Genomic DNA, 20,624 nt, shown 5'->3' on the forward strand with positions numbered 1-20,624 from the left:
TTCAAGGACAGTGAGCGGGCTACTGGGAAGGTTGGCTGTGGGAAGCGCCGTTGCAGATGTGGCGCTGCTCCCCTGGCCCGTTTCTTGGGTAGCACCCGTTTGTGCTCTGTGTGTATGTTCGTGTCGGGGGTGGGCGGAGGAGGGAGGGTGCATGTATTGCATGGCGGCGTGCTTGGGAGGTGCGTGTTTCTTGTGGGTTCTATACGCTCACGTGTGTCGTCCCCGTCCTCTTTCTCTTTGCGCCTTCTGCTGTCTGCCGCAAACTCTGCGTCACTCCGTGACTGGCATGCGCTCTTCGACACCGCCCAGGACAGCATTGCTTTCTTTTTACTTCTTTTATTGCTTCTGTTGGTGCTGCGGCCGGCGGCGTCTTCGCAAGTATCCAACGTAAGAGAGAAAGCGGACAAACTTCCTCCCTCACCCCCGCTCACTCCAGCACGGCGAGTCTCTGGTGGTGAATCACACATTACACGGTCTTTTGCCCCCCCCCCGAATAGCTTCATAGAATTCCCTCTCCCTTTCCCCTTCACGCGTAGTCGCTGGAGGTGGTGAAAGGAGCGCTCGTGCGCCTTAACACACACGCACGATGTTGTCGGAGGAAGAGCGGGCGACGCTTCTCAAGTACTACTCAACGGTGAAGCTCAATGAGACTCAGCTGGACCAGCTTGCCCAGGCATACTGGGCGGCGACGCGTGAGGAGAGAGGGGAGATTGCCAAGGTGTATGCCCACACCTTCGTAGACCCCACGTTTGTGCAACGACTCATCTTCTTCCATGACTACCACATGCCCCTCACGGCCGCCGGTGCAGACCTGTCTTCGCCAGCAGGGGCAGCCGCAGGAACCAGCTCCTCCTTCGCGGGTCAGCAGAGCGGCAGCGAGAGCGGCAACTCTCCTCTCATGGCGAGCCCCACCTCGTCTTTCATGGCTGGGAGTCAAACGACGGCAGCGAGCCACGCACCACGCCGCACGCACGCCCAGCGCCTGCTCCGCTCCACCATTCAAGAGCACTTCCCCAAGCTCACCGGTCCTGGACCGTACGCGCTGCAGTTCGGATGTGTGCGGTCGGAGAAGGAACGCGAAGAGGTGATTGAGCTGTACTCTTCGCAATTTCTGCACCCCGACCCACCCGAGCTGCACCGCATCGTCACACTGCCGAGCAGCTTTTCCACCCGCACTCGAAAGCGAATCAGCGGCTCCTACTCCTGGTACCTGCGCTGCCTTGCAACGCAGGAGCTCGTTTGCGCCGTCACTGTGACGGTGCATCAGCAGGAAACAATACGGTTTGCCGAGATGCCGCTGTTTGCAACGGGTGTTGGGTACAAGAAGAACGGCTTTGGGCGCCTTCTGAACGCGGCGCTGTTGGCCTGGTGCGCGGAGGTGGGGCTGGAGTTCATCATGATCTCTGCTGACGTGCAGGCGATCCCGTTCTGGCGCCACTTGGGCTATCGTGCCATGACACGCGGAGAGAAGAACCGAATCGACTTCTTTTACCAGCACGACTGCTGCAAGTTCAAGGGCGCCGAGACGATGATCGGGTATTGCAACGTTGATCGGGGAAACGGCACCCTCTCCGGTGGCGCACGTCGTCGCGCTTCCCACAGCGGCGGCTCGGCGGAGGTGCTACATATGAGCGTCAGGCAGGTTTTGGCGCAACTACCTCGCTTTGCCGTGGAAGGCCCCGCCAAGTTACCAACTGAGTAGGGGATACACCGGAAGAGAAAAGGCACGGAAAAGAGCTGCTGGACTGGTGAGGCATGGCGACTCGCGATACCAGAGCGCCATGGATCGTGAAATCCTTGACGCGCTGCGTGATTGCCGTTGTCGGTTGAGCCAAATGCGGTGGCTATGTATTTGTCTCTCAGCGCTCTCGTTTTGTGTGTGGAAGTGCCACTGCGAACACGCTCGGTCGATGTTTAAGCTGCTATGCACTGCATCCACGTTGTAAAAAAAAATGAAAGAGAAAGGGCCATGCAGCCCAACGCCATCGACAACGATGCAGGAATCGATCAGCAAACACGACAATGACACAAAAACGAAGAAACGAGAAGGGGGCAGTTGCGTTGGTGCACGCCACGTCGTGTACCAACGTAGGCGCCGCTCACGAAGTAGGGGTGGGGTGTGTGTAAAGGCGCTTTTATTGTGTCTCCTCGGTTCGCTGTGTCTCCTTCATGCTTTTTCTTTTTTTTTTTGGAGCCTAGATCGGGTTCAGAGTTACGCCGCTGCTCCCCCCCCCCTCTTTCTCCCATCTCTCTCCCGCCGTATAAGCGTGCCTCCTCCAGCCCTCTCTCGCTCTTTGAACGTCTCTGCCGTTCGCTCCGCCCATTGTGTCCTCTCCCTCCTTACGCTCTCCCTTCTTCCTCTATGCGTTTCTCTGATCTTAGAAATATCCCTTCTCCACCTCGACGCCGTATTCCGTCCCTTTCTCCTCCACGCGCGCACGCACGCAGAAAGAGAGACGCACACCAGCACAAGAGCGCCCATCGCCCCGTTCATGATTCAATCCGAGAGGCAGCCGAGGAGTTTTGCCAGGTTTCTTCCGTCTTGGTAATTTTCTCTGTCGGCGTGGCCTACTCTTCTTAGTCCCCTCCCCAACTCAGCCCCGCCCCCTCGTCGTCATTCTGAGTTCATTCTTATAAAACCCGCCATACAGCTCTTCCCGTTGTTTCTCGACTAGCGCGCGCGCTCGCGCGTACGCATGTCTTTGAACTGTTGTTGTCTCGTGTTCATTGATTTTGCGTTCATCTTGACCCCCCCCCCGCCCGCCCACCCTCTCTCTCCTCTCCGCTTCCGCAAGCACCTCCTCCTCATCGACTCTCTCACAGACACACACACACACACACACACACACATTTTTCTCTCTGTGTGCTCCTGTTTTGCATTTACTCCGGCTCCTATTGAGGAATTCGGGCGGCGACTAAGTGGCGGCGTCTGTGTTTCTTAGTTTCTTTTCCATTCTCCTCTTCTAACGCTCTCCTGCCCATTTCCTCCGTTGTTGCCGTCTTCTCCGACGTGCCCGAGCGAAGCCTTTCGAGAGAGGAGGCCTAGTAAAGGTACCTGTGCGCTAGCGCGTGAGCCTGTTGTACGCGTGCACCGCTTTTCCCTCGTGCTTCCCCGAGAGTGGTTCCGACACACTTGCGGTGGTGTCGACCGTCTACTGGACTGCCCAATGTGACGCAGCGTAGCAGCTTCACCAGCTCCCACCCCTGCGCTTCCTCTTTACCACCTTGCCCATATTGTTACCCCGCGCACCCACAAGGTCACCATCGCAACAATGAATGCAATGACGGACACGGAGGTGGTGCAGTATGTGCTCCAGAACAAGAGTAACTATTATAAAGTGCTCATGGTAGGAGCAGATGCCACCGAGGCGCAGATCAAGGTAGCCTACAAAAAGATGGCACTCAAGTGTCATCCAGACAAGAACAAGCACAAACAGGCAGCTGATGCGTTCAAGCTGGTTGGCACGGCGCACACGACGTTGTCGGATGCCACCAAGCGCAGCATCTACGACCGGCACGGTGCGGAGGGCGTACAGCGGCACGAGAGCGGTGGTGCGCGTCGGTCCGCGAACGGCGCGGGTGTGTACCGCCATCGTCCAGCCGGGCAGCGTGACTTCTTCGAGGAGTTCTTCTTTGGCAACGGCTACCATGCGAACGGTCATGGTGTGCACCCCGGCGCCGGTGGGGCTCGATACCAAGCTGAGGTGAACATCAATCCCAATGCACTGCTATTTGTGCCCATCGTTGTTTTTCTACTCGTAGCAATGCTCTTGTCGAGCTCCTACACCGACGTCGATGCATCCAACCCGCTGTTCGGCGGCGGTCTCCGTGGCGCTGGCATGGCTGGAGCCTCCTTTAGCTTCACGGCGTCACAGAACGAGGGCTTCGTGGTGCAGCGCACAACTTCCCTGTACGGGTTGCGCGTACCGTACTACACGACGCCTCGGATGTCGGAAATGATGGACCGGCGAAAGGAGGTGTACTTGTCGATGGAGCAGAAGGTGTTGGAGACTTGGCGGGACTCTTTAGGTCGACGCTGCGAGGCGGAGTCGCTCAAGTATCGCTCGCGCGGCCGCAACGAGGTACCGCCAGTGTGCGGCGACTATCAACACTTCCGTCGAGCACTTGGTTGAACAGATCGCCGCCACATATGCTCTCTCTGTCTGTTGCGTCACCGAGCAGAAGTCGCGGTTGAAAGCGAAAGGAGCTGGCGGAACGAGACTAAAGGCGTGCAACACGCAACAACACCGTCATCCCAACTGTTTGTGCAAGTAACGGGGAGGGTGGAAGGATATGCGGAACAGCGAGAAACGAGCATGCCAAAGAGAGGGATCTGCAGACGGAGGTAGCGGATGAGACGAAGAGAAAGGTGGCGAGTATGCCGCCAACGGCTGAGGGCACAAGCGAGAGGAAGGTATTAGTGTCATTGCAAGTGCTACGAAGAAGGCTGTGAGCATGTGTGTTTATCTGAGCACGCGCTCCACTTCGTCCTTTCGCACCCGCCCACCCGCCACCTGACTCGCTCGTCGGTTGTCTACTTTCTTCTCTCATTTCCTGCTCCTGCTGCTGACTTGCTTGCACAAAGCCTGTGCAGCTCGGCACGCATGTGCGTCCCTGCGTCTTCTCTTCGCGTCGGCTACAGCTGGGCTCTTGGGGTTGTTATATATGTTTATCGTTTTAGTCCACGCTTGTGACCTCGTGTGAAGCGCGCGTGTGTGTGTGGTGGTGGTGGGAGGGCAAGTGTGGGCCCCTCTGCCGCACTCCTTCTGCCCCTTCCCCCCCCCCCCAAGGACCCCCTTTTTTCTTTTCGGTGTTCGTCTTCTGTTTCCTCCCATTCCGTCCTCTCTCCCACACACACACACACTCATGCGCGCTGAACGAGAGGAATGCTGAAGCCCGTCTTCCGGCTCTCTCTCTCCCCCTTCCCCCTGCGCATGTATACCCGAGCTCCTTCCTCTCTGGTGTGCGCTTCTCTCGTATCCTCTCGTGCGTTGTTGGTCTCTCCCGCCTCTTTGTCGTCGTTGTGCTTACAACCGTTGGTGCGTTGCTCTGTGCCGGTAGCATTATATGTGTATGCGTGCGTGTGTGTGTGTGTGTGTCGATGCACGCCATCACCCCCTCCATCCCGGTCTTTCGATCATTCCGCGTTAAGTGCGTCGCCGCCTTCCTTGTTTGTTCCTCAATGCTGCCTAAACTTTCTCTATCTCACTCCTCTCCCACGCCCCGGGGGGATATTAAGGCGAAAAGAACGTGTGGACGAGTGCTGATCCGCACCACGCAAACCAACGTGTAGGGGATCCGCCGTGACTCCAACAACCGCGGTGCGAGAGAATGTTAATGCTGTCCATGGAGCGCTTCGCGAGTGGCAGGCGTACCCTCGTCCGCACACCCCTCCCTTTCCACCCTCCACCCTACAATGTGGAGAGAAAAACAAACCACGCAGTGTACCTTCTCTCTCGTCCAGCCCGCTGCGCGAGGGACTGGCGACGAAGCAACGCTCCACCTCCTCCTTTCATTCCTTTTCTTGTGGCTTCTCCACGTTACTCGATGCCGCCATAGCACTGGATCTGGGTCCTTGCCACCTCTTCCTGCTATCATCTACGCACAAGCAGGCCTCCGAACGGCGTCTGCCTCCCCCTTGGGTGCAGGGGACGCCGCACCAAGCCCGATGCCCAGCTGTCGCAGCCCTGCACGGTGCTCTGCAGGCCGTCAGCCGCGTCGAGGTCCGCTATCTGCATTCGTCTGCATCGCTCCACGGGTCGGGTCCCTTTCCTATCAGCACGAAGGATCGACCTGAATCGGAGGAGCTTGTCGTGCCACGACGGCGTCCCGCCGACCAGACTCGCCCAGGCCGCAAAGACGTCGCAGTGTCTGTCGAAGCTACTGAGGAGGTCTTGCCAGCATACGACGGCCGCTTTGCGCTGCTGGGGATGGTGCACTGTGCATTTCCGCGGTGCATCACCGCCGCCAGCAAGCGACGCGGGATGTGTCGCGGACTGCACTCGCCTCTCTCTCTTCCTCAGCCACCTCGCTGAAGTCGCGCCGTTTTCTAGTAAAGCACCGCAGCCCTCCTCGATAGAAGCGACGCCTGACCCCCTCCCATCAGCATCCGTGTCGTCGCCGTGGCCGCCTTCTGCGAGGGCCAAATCTCAGCTTATCGCCGAGGATGGGGTAGAGTCGGTGCTCGTGGTACGGCAGCAGAGGCGGCAGAGCACCGCCACCGTGCTCTCACAAGTTGCACTGGCATTGTTTCACACAGCCAAGGATTGCACGCGCGGCAGAAGCGGCGCTTGGGCAAACCGTATTCGGATGTGCGTTGTCCGCGACACAACTCTACCAGCAAGAAAAGCGCATTCTTCACATTCTACCGTCCGTGCTCCTCAACGTTGTCGTCTGGGTGTCGCTGGAGGTGCCTGCAAACACGCGCGGACTTCTCTATCTCACCTGATTGTGCCCTACTGCACGTCTCCGACGATGGTGGTGGTGGGGGCATGGATGACGATGCTGCTCAACCTCGTCGCGGTGCATGTGGCTGCGTGTGCGCCGAACCTACACATCCTCGGTGTGGCAGCCGACGTGCAGCGGCTGGCGCTGGGGACCTTACTAGCAGAGAGCACGGCTGCGGAGCGCTTGATGGTTCACGCGGTGCAGCTGCTCTCCGACACCTCCGTATTTTTCAAGGAATCCTTGACGGCAGCACAGCAAGGGAGGGCGAATCCGCTGAAACCTCCTCGTCACCTCGAAGGCCACACAAAAGGAAACCACCCCGCGTGTGACGCTGTTGCCACAGGCGCGCGCATGAATACCGTCCAGGACTGCATGCCCGCGGGTACGCCTGCCCCTCAATACGCGGGACACCTGCAGGCTGCGGTGACCGCGCGCGCTCCTGTACCTTCCGTGCTGGTGAAGCAGTGATACAGAGCCTCACACGCGTCAGGATGATGCGCACAACGCTGCTAAGAGTCGGATACATTTCGCGGAACTCTGCTCGTTGCCTCCCAATGCACTGCTCCTGCTTCTCTCTTGTCTTCCTCTTGCTGATCTCTGTGTGATGCACCGTCTCTTGCGCGGTGTACTGCGTCAATCATCTCTCGGACCTCCTCGGTGACGCGCCTCGCTTGTGCCGGGAAGAGGCCATCGTTCTTTGACGTCAATTTCATCAGACGAGCGAGACTCGCTGGGACGCGGGTGTCTCACGCGTGCACGAAGGTGAAGCCAGTATTGTGCCGTCGTCGTCTCCCAAACATAAGTCAAGCACCCTTCGCGCTCGCGCTTGCGTGTGTCTACTGTCAGTGTAGTAGAAGCAGGATCATTCATAAAGCAAAAGACCGCCCACAGAAGAGGCAGTGGCCATAGAATCCGATCGTACGCACCCCGTGGGTACGCATATTGCCGATATTCGTAGAAGCACAGACTGTCTCTCGCTCTCTCGGACGCTCTTGTGCCCACTGTAACCCATCAACGATCCGCGAGAACGTTCCCACTATCCGTTTCTCGGTTCTCTTTACTCTCTCACGCACCGCTGCACGCGTGTGCCGCGTGATTGAACTAGCATGCCGCTTTCGCCGCTTATACGTCCTATGTCCCCGCTGCAGACGCAGTGCGCCCCTTCGCTCCCGGAGCCGTACTCTCTTGCCGACGTCGTTCTCCAGCCCTTTTCCGGGGAGGCGTCGTCGACTCCAGCCGCTGCGTGGGATCAAGACACATCCTTCGGTGCGGCGACGGGAGACATTGCGCCAGGGTCGCGGCGTAGTAGCCCCGCCGCGCCTCTCTCTGGGGTCGATGCTGCCAGCGTACCGCCCATGGCCATGTGGACGCCGGCACTACCACCGCTGCTGCCTCACACGTTGGCGCCTACATTTCACAGTATGGTGGGAGATGCACTGAGTGTCGAGATGCTGCGAGAAAGCTACGCCGCCCAGCTTCAGAAGGGTTGCCAGCATCGCTCGGCTGTTGAGGGTTTGCGATGCACTTCAGATGGAGCCGCCGCTCGCGCTCGGTCTTGTCGCGGCAGCGACGCAGGTGCCGCAAAAGTGTTTTCTGCCAATGACGCGGTCCATCTTGGACATTCAAGGCGCGCGCCGCTGCCAAGCCTTGCACTGTTTTCCCCTATCCACCCCTACGCCAGCGGCCCAACGGCGCGCACCAGTGTCGCGCCCAAAACTTCAGCAGAGGAACCATCATCTGCTGCAACGTCGTTATCGCTGCTGCATTCGGCGGCAACGACGGCGATGGCGGCGGCACGACCGTCTTATGGCGCTGCCCTCTTGCGCAAGCACCCGCCTGCCCAGCCGACAGGCTGCAGGGAAGGCTGTCGCTCGCATCTGCCAGCGCAAAAGCAGGTGCAGCGCTCTTCGTCCCAGTCCCTCTTCGAACGACGTGCTCACGACAGATGGGAGGTCGTGTCCCCTACGTCGCCGCTCTCGTCCTGCGGCGGTGCCTCGACTGCAGCCGAGAGCGGCGAAACGGCCCCGAGCAAGCCTAACACCGCCGTCCCTTTTACTGCGTCGGCGACATGCTACCGCAGCACTGCCGCGAGCGACTGCACCGGTCGCTCCCGCGCGATTTCTATCGCGGCGCCTCCTGTCGCGGGGAGAGGCGGCGAAGCAGCAGCGGCCAACACGCCCGCTGGCGGCGGTGCGAGAGTCTCGAATCCCGGAGTGGTTTCTGCACTTGGGCCGGCGAAGGTGGAAGCCTTCGTGGCACCGCCTTGCCACGCCCCTGGCAGTGCCTGTGGTAGCGGGGAGGTCAGGGACACATTTTTTGACCCTCCACACGGCCTTTCAAGAAAGGCACTCCAAACAATACAACCAGGGCCGGCCACCGAGCCGGCGCGACAGCCAGCCGCACAGAAGCAAGGGAAGACCGCCAGAGGCACGGCACCGACCACGAGGTCCTCTGGTGGTGCCGCTAGTGGGCCTGCGGCTGGATCAGCAGCTTCACTGGCTGCCGAGTCCCACCTGCCTCGCTACGTCTATCCAGCTTTGGAGGAATGCCGTCGCTTGCTGCACGAGATCCGCATCGTCAGCCCGTTGATGCGTCGCTGCCTCACCCCACCGAGACCCTTGGAGAGCTCCGCTGGTGGCGGCAGCGGTGCTGCCACAGCTGCTGCGGCTTCCTCTACATTCTCGTCAGCACGCGCACCGTCAAGAAACATTCCTGCACCGCCACACAGTAGCGCCTTTCCCTCTCTTGCTGCAGCCGCCACCGCCGCTGCCCCACCAAAGCCAGCGACTCTCGCTCCAAAGCCCGAGGCGCGCCGGCTCTACCACTGGGATGCGGCCACCGCCGCCGAGGACCTCTCATTCATGCGTGGGCCGTTCCAGCAGTCCTCGGAGCGCTTCGCCACCTCTGTGGACTGCCAACTGCGGCGCCTAAAAGCTCTCGGGACACGCCTCTATGGCAAAACCCATGACACATCGACCTCTCAGGCCGAGGTGCACGCTCCCGCTAGGGGGAGGTGGTCGTCGCCTTCTCCGGCACCTTTGGCCTCGCCCTGGGACTCTGCAGTGCCCCGTTTTGATGATGACCAGTGCGACCGTGAGGACAACAGCGTTGAAGAGTCGCCCCCTGAGCGGCTGCGGCGTCTCTTGTGGGAGACGGAGGCGGCGCTGCCGTCCTTGCTGGAACACGAAGCAGAGCCGTCGCTCTCCGCTACCCGCGCCGCGGTCTTGCTTGCCCCATTCCCCTCTACAATCCGCTATGCTCGCGATAGCAGGAATGACTACAGCCACGGCGCCGATGACGGTGCTGCCACGGGCCGCGCAGCCGGCGTGTTCACGCCGCCGATGGAGAGCCTGCTTCCCTTCTTATCCGTCTCCGGCTCTTTGACGCCAGCCCGGCCAGCGATGCTATCGTCCCTCTCGTATGGCGAGTAGGCGATGCCACATGCGCAGCTGCGGGGTGTGGTGGAGGAGAGGAGGGCAGGGGTGGCGGCACCGAAAGTGCCGCGAGGCATACTCTGGATGAGGAAAACAAAAGCCGCGACACGCTTAGTGAGGACGGCTACTCCCCAACGCCGCCACTTTCGCTCTCTCCCCTACTCCCTCTCTTCAACCCTCCATCACCATCACTGCGCCGAAGAGAAAAAAAAATGCGCAACTTTTAGCTGTGCGAGAGACCCGGGTGCGCGACAGGGTAGAAACGACATGAAGGAAAAGACGAGCAGGCATGCTAGCTTGCGAACCCTCATTACTGCCCGCGCATATCCTGCTTCTTGTCACGCGCCAACATGCGTCCGCCTGTGCGCTGATGTTGGTATCGTGCCATTTTTCAGGGGCTGTTGAATCTTTATGCCCCTCGGACTTGTTCATCCGCCGCGATTCGAGATGGCGACTACGCCCCAGCCTCTCTCCACTTTTCCACGACGACGACCACCGCCCTCCCCTCCCCAAATTCCTCATACTATCACCCTCCCTCACCACAAACGCTTTCCGCTTCTGACCTCGACATGGTTTTTTACTTTCATTTTGCTTGCTCTCCACGTGAACCACTAAGAGGCTCACCTCGCACACTCGGCAGAAAACAAACCGATTCGAACGAGCGGGAGTACAGGAGGGGTGACTGCACACGTTGAGGTGCACTGTCCCAACCCCAACAAGTAACGAGCAAAGGGCGAAGCTACCGTGCCGCATACTTCAAGTGAACAGTCGCGTTCTCTTCCTCTCTCTCACACACGCATCACCGCTAACCCACAAAACGTAGGCGTAGAGTACGCTTCTACGCACCACCATCCGTTTCCCTAGATTTCGTCCTCCCTCGCAGTGAGCGACACCGGCAACGACGAAAAGGTCGAGGAGCACACAAGCGCCCGAGCACACAAGTGAAGCCGCGTTTTCGTTTTCGCTTTCGTGTTATTTTTCGTAGAAAGCAACACAACTGGAGCATAGCGGTGACGTTGGTGCACCGTTGTCTATCTCTCCCACCCATCCACGTAGCCCACACCGACGCACGCTTTCCTTGCTCCGGGCTGCTTTGTTTCACTCGAGCGCTCTGACACACACAGAGGCACATACACATACACACATACACGCACGTGCATGCATGCTGTCGCTCTTATATATATTCCCTTTTCTCTGCATCGTGCATGGCTTCACCTCTTGTGTTTTGCCCGTGTGGTTGTCCTTCCCCGACATCGCCCACGACCGCTGTGCCACAGCGCACTCGCTTTTATACGTCGTCCTGCTCCACGTCCGTTGCTTTACAGCGCCCTAAGCACCGACACACACGCACAAGGGAGCGCGTGCTGTCCGACCTGGAGAGGGCGGTCACACAGTCGTGAAGCAGGGGCAAGGCCTTTAACGTGGAGGCCATCATGAGCTCTCCGCTTCTTCAAAGCGGACCGCTGCAGCAGCCTCCGCCGCCGTCCCCGTCGGGATCGCGCAGTCGGCATGAAGAGGTGGAGGAGCACCACCACCAACCGATGCAGCGCTCTTTCGGGGCAGTGCCTCTGCCTGAGCCCTTTTCCTTCACGGGGTCCACCGAATCCACCGTCGCCGACATCAAGCACAGCAGCAGTGACGACGGCCGTCATGACGGGAAGTGGCGACTTGGCTACGGGGACGACAGCACGAAGCCGTCCTCCGTCCTCTTCGACTGCCAAGATTGCGACGGGGCTCAGAAAGAGGATGCTGATGGCATGTCTATGGTATATGTGCAGAGGGAGGCTGATTACAGTCTTGGGCCCGCCCCGCGCCCGGCTGAGACGCGAACTGAGCACTGGCCGCAGTGCAAGAGAGGCGAAACAGAGGAGGGGCAGGAGAAGGCTTGGGGCGTGATATCAGTGAGGCCGTGCACCTCATCTGAGCCGCGTCGCGGCGCAGGAATTGGCAGTTACAGTTGCACTTCGTCGAACGCCGAGGCTATCGCGGACTGCAGCAGCAGCGGTGGCTCGCCGATTCCAAGTAGTGACGGCGGCAGGGCCGCTCTTGGCCTTAGGGAACTCATTAGCACAGAGGGTCATCCAGTAGTCTCTGAGGAAGAAGACGAGGGGGACAGGTACTGTGGCACTACTCACAGCAGCAGCCACGGGCACAACGACCACCGTAACGGCACTGCTGCAAGCCAGCGCTTCGAGCACGCCGCCCAGCACGATCTCCTACTACGCACAAGCCGCAAGCTCGTGTACTCCAACTCTGCCACGATGCTTTCACCGACAGTGGTCGACGACGACGAAGGGTCAGACACAGCAGCGACACCGGCTGCAGCGCACACAAAATCTGACGGGGTGCACGATAACCAGGATGGCGTGGCTGCAGCACCGACAGTGAAGAGGTTGGAAGATGTGGCTGTATCTCATGGCATGCTTTCACCCCTCTGTCTCGCCGCATCCGATGTGAATGGTGCGTCGCCTTCGGTGCACTGGGCCTCTTCGGCGTTGCCATGTCACAATGCTCTTCAGGCGCCATCAGCTGAGGAGGCTTCCACCTCGCCCTCTTCCTCGTCTGCCGCGCACGCGAAAGCGGTGCCTCTTAGTGGTCCCATCGCACAGGGGTTCGATGAGACGGTGGATTTGCAGGATGCTCACCGCCGCCCGCCGCCGTCCGCCTCCGCTCCGTCTAAGGTAGAGCGCGTCGATGCTGAGATAGAGAGCGCCATGCTGGAGATGGAGAAGCGACTGCAACGACACGGTCACCATGCCGGCGCCGCTACAACGGGTGCCAACAGCGATGGCTGTGTAGCTAGCCACCGCAGCACGCCGTCTTTGCGCAGGAGTGAAGGTGAAAATCCAAAGAGGGCTGGGAGTGATCGCATCGAGAGCCAACGTGCGCGTTCCTCCTCCTCCTTTTCCGCCACCCACGACGCAACCGCTGACGCAGCAGACGCGGCCTCGGTGAAGAGCGCGCACGAGGAAGACTGGCTTGCACGCCGGCGGTGCAAACAGGCGGGCGTGTGCGATGCAGAGAGCTTTGACGCACGCCGCGGCGGATGCGCGCTCGGCGGAGGGGCTCCTGCACGGGCTTCGGCGGCGTACACGTTCTTCTCCAGTCAGCTGCGGGCGCCGGAAGACAGACGCGGGCGCATTTACGAGCTTGCGAAGGCCTTGCGCGGGGATGGCTCCCATGCGGTCTTCCGTGGCCCCGGTGGGGGTCTCCTAGCGTCGCCGCCTGCCGACGAGCAGTCGCGCGACAGCGTGGAAGGGGCGGCCGCGCTCCGCATCCCATGCGCCGCTGGAAGCACGTCGGTGTCTCTTGGTGACGCTGTGGCCGGCTCCGCCGATATGGCCATGTTCTCGTCGCAGAGAACGCCAGCACCTCCTGTGCAAGGAGAGGGATTTGCACCGCACCATCGAGAGCTCACGGCGGCGGGCTTGCAGGTGTACTACAGCCGCTGCAGCCTCAGCAGCGGGGAAAAAGAGTCGCGGCGTTGCCCTCGCCTTTCAGGTCCAACTCTTCTAGGCTCTTCGGTTGTAGAGGGAGTGCCGAGTGCCGCGACGGCTGAAGGGGTCTCGACAGCGGTGGCAGCAGCTGCGGCACTCGCATTCGACTCCTCCAGGACCTCGTCGTGCACGCCGTTCACCTCGCACCGCCAGAGGCCGCCGCCGCGGATGCTGTGCCCGCCTACCCCGTCGCCCTCGCCGTCGCCTTCTCGCTCTACTGTCATGGATGCCGTGCTCGCCGCAGTAGCGAATGCTGAAGAGGGAAAAGAGTCGGATGCAAGCGTGATGGAGCAGAGCTTTTTCTCGGAAATGGTGCCCGGCGCTGAGCCGCAGCTGCAGCCGCAGGCAAGCAACGCCAACGCGCTGCCGGGACAGTCGTCGTTGGAGGCCTGCACTGTCAGCCTTGGCTTGGAGGCGGCGAATACAATGCCCCTCGAGCCGACCACCGCTGCCGCGAACTCGGCGACTTCATCGCCGTGGCAAACGCGCTTGTGGTCTTCCTTGCCTTCACCAACCGTACCCGCGGGCACGGCCGTACCAGCTGCGGCGTTTGTTGTGGCCACCACTGCGGTTGCAGACGTAGATAGCGATGCTGGCGTGAGCGTCATCGGTTCCTCTTCCTCTTGTCGTAAGAGGGCGGTAGAGGGCAATGACGGCGCGGACACGGGGCTGCAAGGAGAGTCGGCCAACAGGGAAGGTGCGCTAACTGAGCCGCGCCCCGCAGCGGACACCTCCGTCTCCGTGGGTGACGCGGGCGGGCCCCTTCCGCTGTCGCCGCGCTGCGCAAGCAGCGAGCCATCGAAGCCGCGACTCCATGGTGGCCACACCTTTGCTTCCTCGGCCTACCGCGCAGACAGCGCTCCGCAGCACGCCGGTGCCGTCACAGCGAATAGTGCCAGCTGTCTTGGGTGTGAGCAGGCGACCTCCTGTGCCGCTTCTCACCGTAGCATATCTCCTCCGAGCGCTGCAGTCACTGCCGCGGTGCCACTGATGCAGCATGACGGTGCTGTGGAGGACTCGCCCATTCTCCCCATCTGCGCCACATCTTTTCCCCACGGCGGGCAGAGCACAGGTAGGATGTCGCTACCGTCGTCGCGACGCGATGGCTGCTGCGGCGCCCTTTCATCGTGGAGCACCAGTAGCGCGGCTTGCGAAGGCACGGGGGCAGACAATACGGTAGACGTCGCGAATGACGCGACCGATGACGTGGTGCAAGGGCATGCCCTCACGATACGGCAGTCCGCCAATACTCGGAAATCGCCGTCGACGGCGGTGGCGGAAGGGGAGAAGCATCCGCAGGTGCCTATGAAGCTCTTGCCGTCCTCGGCTGGGTCACCATCACCGATACGCCCGTCGACCGGCTGCGCAAGTGACAAGGAGCGACTGCACCACGAGCTACCGATGCTCCACTTGTGCCCCGGTGGCGGTGGTGAAGTGGGTGACGGCCAGCAAGATGACGCGGACAGCAACGACGAATACGATGAGGCGCACCTCTGTTGTGAGGATTGGGCCTCTTCTCCCGCGGAGCCCGCTGCAGCTGCTGCCACCTGCCAAACTCGGCCAAGTGATACTCTGGGCGGCCTGCATGTTGACGGCAATGACGATAACAATGACGGCGACGACGGCGGAGAGGACACGGCAGGGCAGACGTGGGCCGAGGAGGCTCTGCGTCGTGCGGAAGCGGAGTGTGCCGTGCTGCGTCTCGAGCTAACGTTTGCTACTGAGCGCGCGGTTGCGGCGGAGGCGAACGCACAGGTTCGGGAGCGGGAGTGCGCAGAGCTGCACGCACTGGTGAGCCGCATGCAGGCGCAGTTGGCAGCGGCGCAGACACGTGCGGATGCGGAGGTCCAGGTGGCTGCCTGCACCGCTTCTTTGGACGACATTGCCGCCTCAGCTTTCTCGTCGCCAAACTCACCGAATCTACTGGGCACGACGCCTTTAAGCATGCGGAAGGGCACAGCGCTTGTAGAGGGTACGGTCTGGCGACGCCGCCACGACATTGTGGCGCAGGAGCTGGCTACCCTCAAGGTTAGCATGGCGGAACAACTTGCGGTGCTAGATCGGCTAGGCATGCAGCCTCCTTTTTCGGAGGAGCTGGTGTGTGCAGCGGAGCGGCGGCTGCGGCACGTTAAAGTCGCTCACGTGCCTGACACTGCCATGAAGGCCAGCCAGCCAGACGCAACGATCTCGGAAACTCCACACACCCTAACCCGCTCAACGTGCGTCGACAGCGCCGCCTCAGTTGACTTATCGGCCGGCGGTGCCTCCGTCACCGCGACAGCGAAGAAGATTCAGGTTCGGAACGGCAACAAGATTGCGGCTCTTCTGAGCCAGCGCAAGCAGAACCGTCACCGGGAGAAACCAGCAGCAGCAGCAGATGCGATGGCTACCGGAGCGACTGACTCAGCCACCACGCCATCGACGTCGGCGCCACCGGCAAAACGCGACGGCAGCCAAGACCGCAGATCTACGCTGGATGCCAAAGAAAACCACTACGTCGTGTAAGGTTTAACGAAGGAGAAGGCTCTTCCCTCTTCACGCGACGCTGCACCCGCTCTCGTGTGCTCTCTCCTGCGCTTTCCCACTGCCTGGCAGGTGCGTTTCCCCTGCGTTTTTCGTTTTCGTGTTAGACCTCTTTCACAATGGAAGAAGCCAAGCATGCGCTCGCACACGGACACAGACATGCACGCACGTGCGCGCGCACTGCTGTCGGCGGCAGGCGCGTTCTCTCCCACTCTCCCCTTTAGATACTGAGCTGGATTAATTTCTGCTTCTTGTTTGTTTATCATTGTTAGGGCGATATCGTTGTCGTGAATGCGTGCGTGCGCGATGGTGTTTGATGAACAGCGAACGCTCTTTTCTGCACTTCCACGCCCCACTCACCCCTTTTTTTGTGTGGGCGTTGCTTCAGTGTGTGGTCTCTTCCATGACAGGTGTGGGGCAGCACCCTCGTGAGTGCGTGTGCCGTCTCAGCCAGTCGGGCTCCATCAGTGCCCCTGTTCTCCTCCCCTCTCTCGTTGCCAGTGCTTGCCAGTTTCTTCCCTGGCTTCCCTGTACATTAGACGTACTGTGTATTCTCTCAATGTCGACGCTCGCAATCAGTGTCGTCGTCCCCCACCCCAACCCCCTCACCTTAATCCGTCATGGATTGACTTTGAGTTCCAGTGGTGTGCCTGCCCCCCCCCCCCTAGTGGGGTGCTGATTGCATTCGGGAAGACTTGCACATGATGAGCGAAAAGAGAACAAACCACAAGTGCCCATGAAGATGCGCCTCCTCTCCAGTGGAAGGCGGAAGAGGACGGAACGGCATCGAGTGCGATCCCACGCCTGTACAAGCGCATTCATCTGCGGCAGGCACGGTAACACTCGCGCCGAGCGTGCGTAAAGGCCGCAGCTGCCCTGTGCCGCCTGCTGGCCACGCGCACATCGTTGATCTGAAGAAGCCCATGCTCGAAGAAAAGATGATTGGCCCTTTCTCTTTTTGGTTCTCTGTCATCGCTCCATAACTCTTCCGTCCTCTCACCGCTTGCTGCATCACTCTCTCGCCTCTTTTATCCCCCCTCCCCCACACACACACACACGCACACGCACCGACTCGCCCACGGTGCAGCTCATATACGCAGAACAGTAGGCGCTCACGCAAAACGTGCATCCAGCCCATCTCGCTCCGCGCCTTTCCGATCTTTCACCTCACGGATCGCATCCATGGCAGAGCGTAACTACAGCCCCTTTTCTGGGTTTTCCACCACTTCCCGCGGTGGTGGTGGTGCCCATCGCAAGGGCAGTTCGGAGGGAATGGGTAGCAAACTGGCGCCTGTGAACTGGTCGGCCAAGAGCCTCGTCCCGGGCAAGTGGAAGGTTGTCGACGCCAGCGCGATCCGTAAGGCTGCCAGCGTGAAAGATGACCACAGCGCCAGCAAGGTGAAGCACCTCAGCGATGTCGAGGCGGAAGAGTGGCGTCAGGCCAATTCCATCACAGTTTCCGACTCCGACCAGTGCCCGAACCCAATCACCGAGTTCGACATGCTCACCGCCGTGCCGCAGTACCTGAAGGCGAAGCTTCTGGAGCAGGGTTTCAAGGCCCCCACTCCGATTCAGGCGCAGTCTTGGTCGATCGTTCTGTCGGGACGCGACCTCGTCGGCGTGGCCAAGACCGGCTCCGGCAAGACCTTGGCGTTCATTGTACCAGCCTTGGCTCACATCGCGCTGCAGGAGCCGCTGAAGGTGGGGGACGGCCCAATGGTCATTGTCCTCGCGCCTACCCGCGAACTGGCCCAGCAGATCGAGCAGGAGGCGATCAAGGTGCTGCCGCAAAGCATTCGGTGCGGCTGCATTTACGGCGGTGCGCCGAAGGGCCCGCAGCTCGGCCTGCTTCGCCAGGGTGTGCACATCCTCGTGGCCACCCCAGGCCGCTTGATCGATTTCATGGAAATCAAGCGTGTGAACTTGTTGCGTGTAACGTACCTGGTGCTGGATGAGGCGGATCGCATGCTGGACATGGGCTTTGAGCCGCAGGTGCGCGCCATCTGCGGTCAAATTCGCCCTGACCGGCAAACGCTCATGTTTTCGGCTACGTGGCCGCGCGACATCCAGAACCTCGCCGCCAGCTTCCAGAAGAACTGGGTGCGCATCAACGTTGGCAGCATGGAGCTGCTCGCAAACAAGGATGTCACGCAGCATTTCATCTTGACCTCAGAGGCAGCGAAGCTCGATGAGCTGAAGCGGCTGATGGAGCGGCACCGCAATCAGCGCGTGCTCATCTTCTGCAAGACAAAGAAGACGGCTGACTACCTCGAGTTTCAGCTGAAGCGCAACGGCGTGGATTGCATGGCGATTCACGGCGATAAGGAGCAGCGTCAGCGTGAGTTTATCCTGGAGCGCTTCCGCAAAGACCCGCGACTGTGTGTGGTGGCCACTGACGTGGCCGCTCGCGGTCTCGACATCAAGGAGTTGGAGACGGTGGTGAACTATGACTTCCCTATGCAAATCGACGACTATGTTCACCGCATCGGCCGCACGGGCCGCGCCGGGGCTAAGGGTGCGTCCTTTACGATGATCACGAAGCACGAGACCCAGCTGAACGCGTCGACGGTGTTCCAGCTGGTAGAGCTGGTAGAGCGCGCGGGGCAGGAGGTGCCTGGGTGGTTGCGCGAGTGGGCCGAGCAGGGTGGCGGCTATCACATCCCGAAGCGCAACCGCAACATGATGGGCAGCTTCGGCCGCAGCGGCCCGAGGATGCGCATGCCGGGCGATAGCCCGGCTGCTGGAGCCGGTAGCAGCGGCGGCCACTTTGGCCTGACGCCACACGCTAAAGGCTCGCCGGCGTTCGGCATGCCGGACAGCGCAATTCAGAACAAGAAGTTTGACTACAGCAGCGACGACGACGACTCTGCTCGACCGGCCAAGCGCGCGCGCCAATAGACGCTTCGGGGGTGAAGCAAAGGTGGACGAGGCTTGCGAAAGAGCGACGAGAGGGGGAGAGAGCACCACTGAAGATGGCATGATTCCATGAGACCGCAGATCAGCTTGGGCTCATTCTTTACTGTCCTTCTTTTTCCTTCTGGTCACCCTTTTTCCAGGTTTCACGGCGCGTATCTGTCTGCCCGTGCGTGTGCGTGTGTCTGTCTGTGTTCCTTTCACGTGTGTGCCTTTCCTCTCTTCTCGCCAAGCGTCTTCGATACGTGTGCCGGCATGCGTGTGCGCATGGGTGGCGATTTCGGTCAAGACGTCTCCCACCTCCTCACCCCCCTCCCCGCTGTTCTCCTCCCCGTTTTCTAATAACGCTCAAGCTACGTCTAACAAGGTCTGTTTTTTTTTTTTTCGTCTAGCTGTTGCCTTCATTGACTTTAAGTGCGCGTGTCTGTGTGCGTGTTGTAGCCCGCCGCCATCTACGGTGGACTACGGTGTTGTCCGTTCGCCCTCCCCTTCGTCTTTATCTTCTCTGCTCGAGTGGCCCCCTTCTCGTTCTCGCCGCTGTTCTCTCCAGCGCTTCCGGACTCTTAGTGCCTCCTTTGTACTCACCACTTCGCCGCAGACTCCGATGCGGTGGATACTCCAGGGATTAGTGCAACCCCCAGCTCCAGCCAGGTTGCAAGATAGGAACAGTGCTTGTGCACCCTACGCTCGCACGCTCGGCTCCGTCCATCATGGGGCCGAGGAAGTTCCATGTCGACCCGTACCACGCTCGCCGCATCATGGCTCTTCCACACCATCGCCCCGCCCCCTGTGTTCGCTCCCACAAGAACAAGTCGAAGATGGCCAGGCGCGCATGCCCAGTCTCACAACCATCCGTCCTGGGCCCTCTTCGCCTCATCATGATGGTGGGCCCCCCGAGTGTGCACCGCAACAGGACGCCGGCACGGCACCACGCCATCTGTGCTCATCACACCACACTCCCCACATCCTCCGCGGGCAAGGATGTCATGCAGGGCACGCTACGATTCACCCTCTGCAAGTTGGGGCGCTGGACACTCCAGCACGCCAGGCAGCGGGGTGAGCATCCCCCCAAACAAGGCACGCATGCGCCGGTGCGCGGCACTGCGACCAGCAGCAGCTGTCCGCTGCGCAAGGTAACCTGCTTACGCACGTCCCACCCGCGCTGCAGGGGCTGCCCCCGCGGCGTGTTTAACGCTGCGGACAGTGCCCCTTCAGGACGACGGGCTGTGAGCTCTGTGTGTGCGCAGGCGCATGTCTCTCGGCGGGCCCCCTCCACTTGACGCGCCCACGCCTTCGAAAGGCCTGCGGATGCAGGGAAGGGTAGAGTACCCCTGTTGCCGCAGTCTCGTGGCAGCGTCCTAGCTGGCGCAGCACACGCGGGGAAGCGATCCAGACACGCCCCCATGACATCGAAGGCGATGGAAGGTGAACACAGCAGGCCCCTACCCTCCCCCCACTGGCGGCAACGTTGTGCTGAGGCAGGCCCCAGGATTCACTAGTGTGAGCACTGTACAGCACGAGCTACCATGCACAGCCGGCATGGCGTATCACACCCGAGCAAGGCATCCAGAGGTCAGCAGAGCAAGAGGAATAGACGGAAAAGGTGCGAAGAGATGCATAGGAATCAACGCCACAGCGCATGCGTGCGAAATGTGCAGCATCTCCTTCATCCGACCGGGTGGACTGATGAGGCGCAGATGCCGGAAGCGCGACGAGGGCACGCCACGCGTTGCACCATCGAGACCTCGAGGCTCCCATGTGAAGAGTCCACGCACCACATTCTGGGGTGCCGCGGCTTGAAGCGCCTCAG

The 20,624-nt window shown here is 60.6% G+C and overlaps 5 protein-coding genes across 5 annotated transcripts; all 5 read left to right on the plus strand.

Moving 5' to 3' along the window:
- Positions 1–586: 586 nt before the first annotated feature.
- On the plus strand, positions 587–1,702 carry LDBPK_362220 (hypothetical protein, conserved; the record flags this gene model as incomplete). The annotated part of the gene is made up of 1 exon (XM_003865289.1): positions 587–1,702. The coding sequence occupies one exon, from the start codon at positions 587–589 to the stop codon at positions 1,700–1,702; it is 1,116 nt and encodes a 371-aa protein (XP_003865337.1).
- A 1,570-nt stretch (positions 1,703–3,272) lies between these two features.
- LDBPK_362230 (hypothetical protein, conserved) lies at positions 3,273–4,133 on the plus strand (the record flags this gene model as incomplete). The annotated part of the gene is made up of 1 exon (XM_003865290.1): positions 3,273–4,133. The coding sequence occupies one exon, from the start codon at positions 3,273–3,275 to the stop codon at positions 4,131–4,133; it is 861 nt and encodes a 286-aa protein (XP_003865338.1).
- A 3,420-nt stretch (positions 4,134–7,553) lies between these two features.
- LDBPK_362240 (hypothetical protein, conserved) lies at positions 7,554–9,878 on the plus strand (the record flags this gene model as incomplete). Its single annotated transcript, XM_003865291.1, has 1 exon — positions 7,554–9,878. One exon carries the CDS (start codon positions 7,554–7,556, stop codon positions 9,876–9,878), a length of 2,325 nt encoding a protein of 774 aa, XP_003865339.1.
- A 2,717-nt stretch (positions 9,879–12,595) lies between these two features.
- On the plus strand, positions 12,596–15,883 carry LDBPK_362250 (hypothetical protein, conserved; the record flags this gene model as incomplete). Its single annotated transcript, XM_003865292.1, has 1 exon — positions 12,596–15,883. One exon carries the CDS (start codon positions 12,596–12,598, stop codon positions 15,881–15,883), a length of 3,288 nt encoding a protein of 1,095 aa, XP_003865340.1.
- A 1,200-nt stretch (positions 15,884–17,083) lies between these two features.
- On the plus strand, positions 17,084–18,799 carry LDBPK_362260 (DEAD box RNA helicase, putative; the record flags this gene model as incomplete). The annotated part of the gene is made up of 1 exon (XM_003865293.1): positions 17,084–18,799. The coding sequence occupies one exon, from the start codon at positions 17,084–17,086 to the stop codon at positions 18,797–18,799; it is 1,716 nt and encodes a 571-aa protein (XP_003865341.1).
- Between the last annotated feature and the right edge of the window lie 1,825 nt (positions 18,800–20,624).

The sequence above is a fragment of the Leishmania donovani genome, chromosome 36 (genome assembly GCF_000227135.1).
Source record: "Leishmania donovani BPK282A1 complete genome, chromosome 36".
Classification (NCBI taxonomy): domain Eukaryota; phylum Euglenozoa; class Kinetoplastea; order Trypanosomatida; family Trypanosomatidae; genus Leishmania; species Leishmania donovani.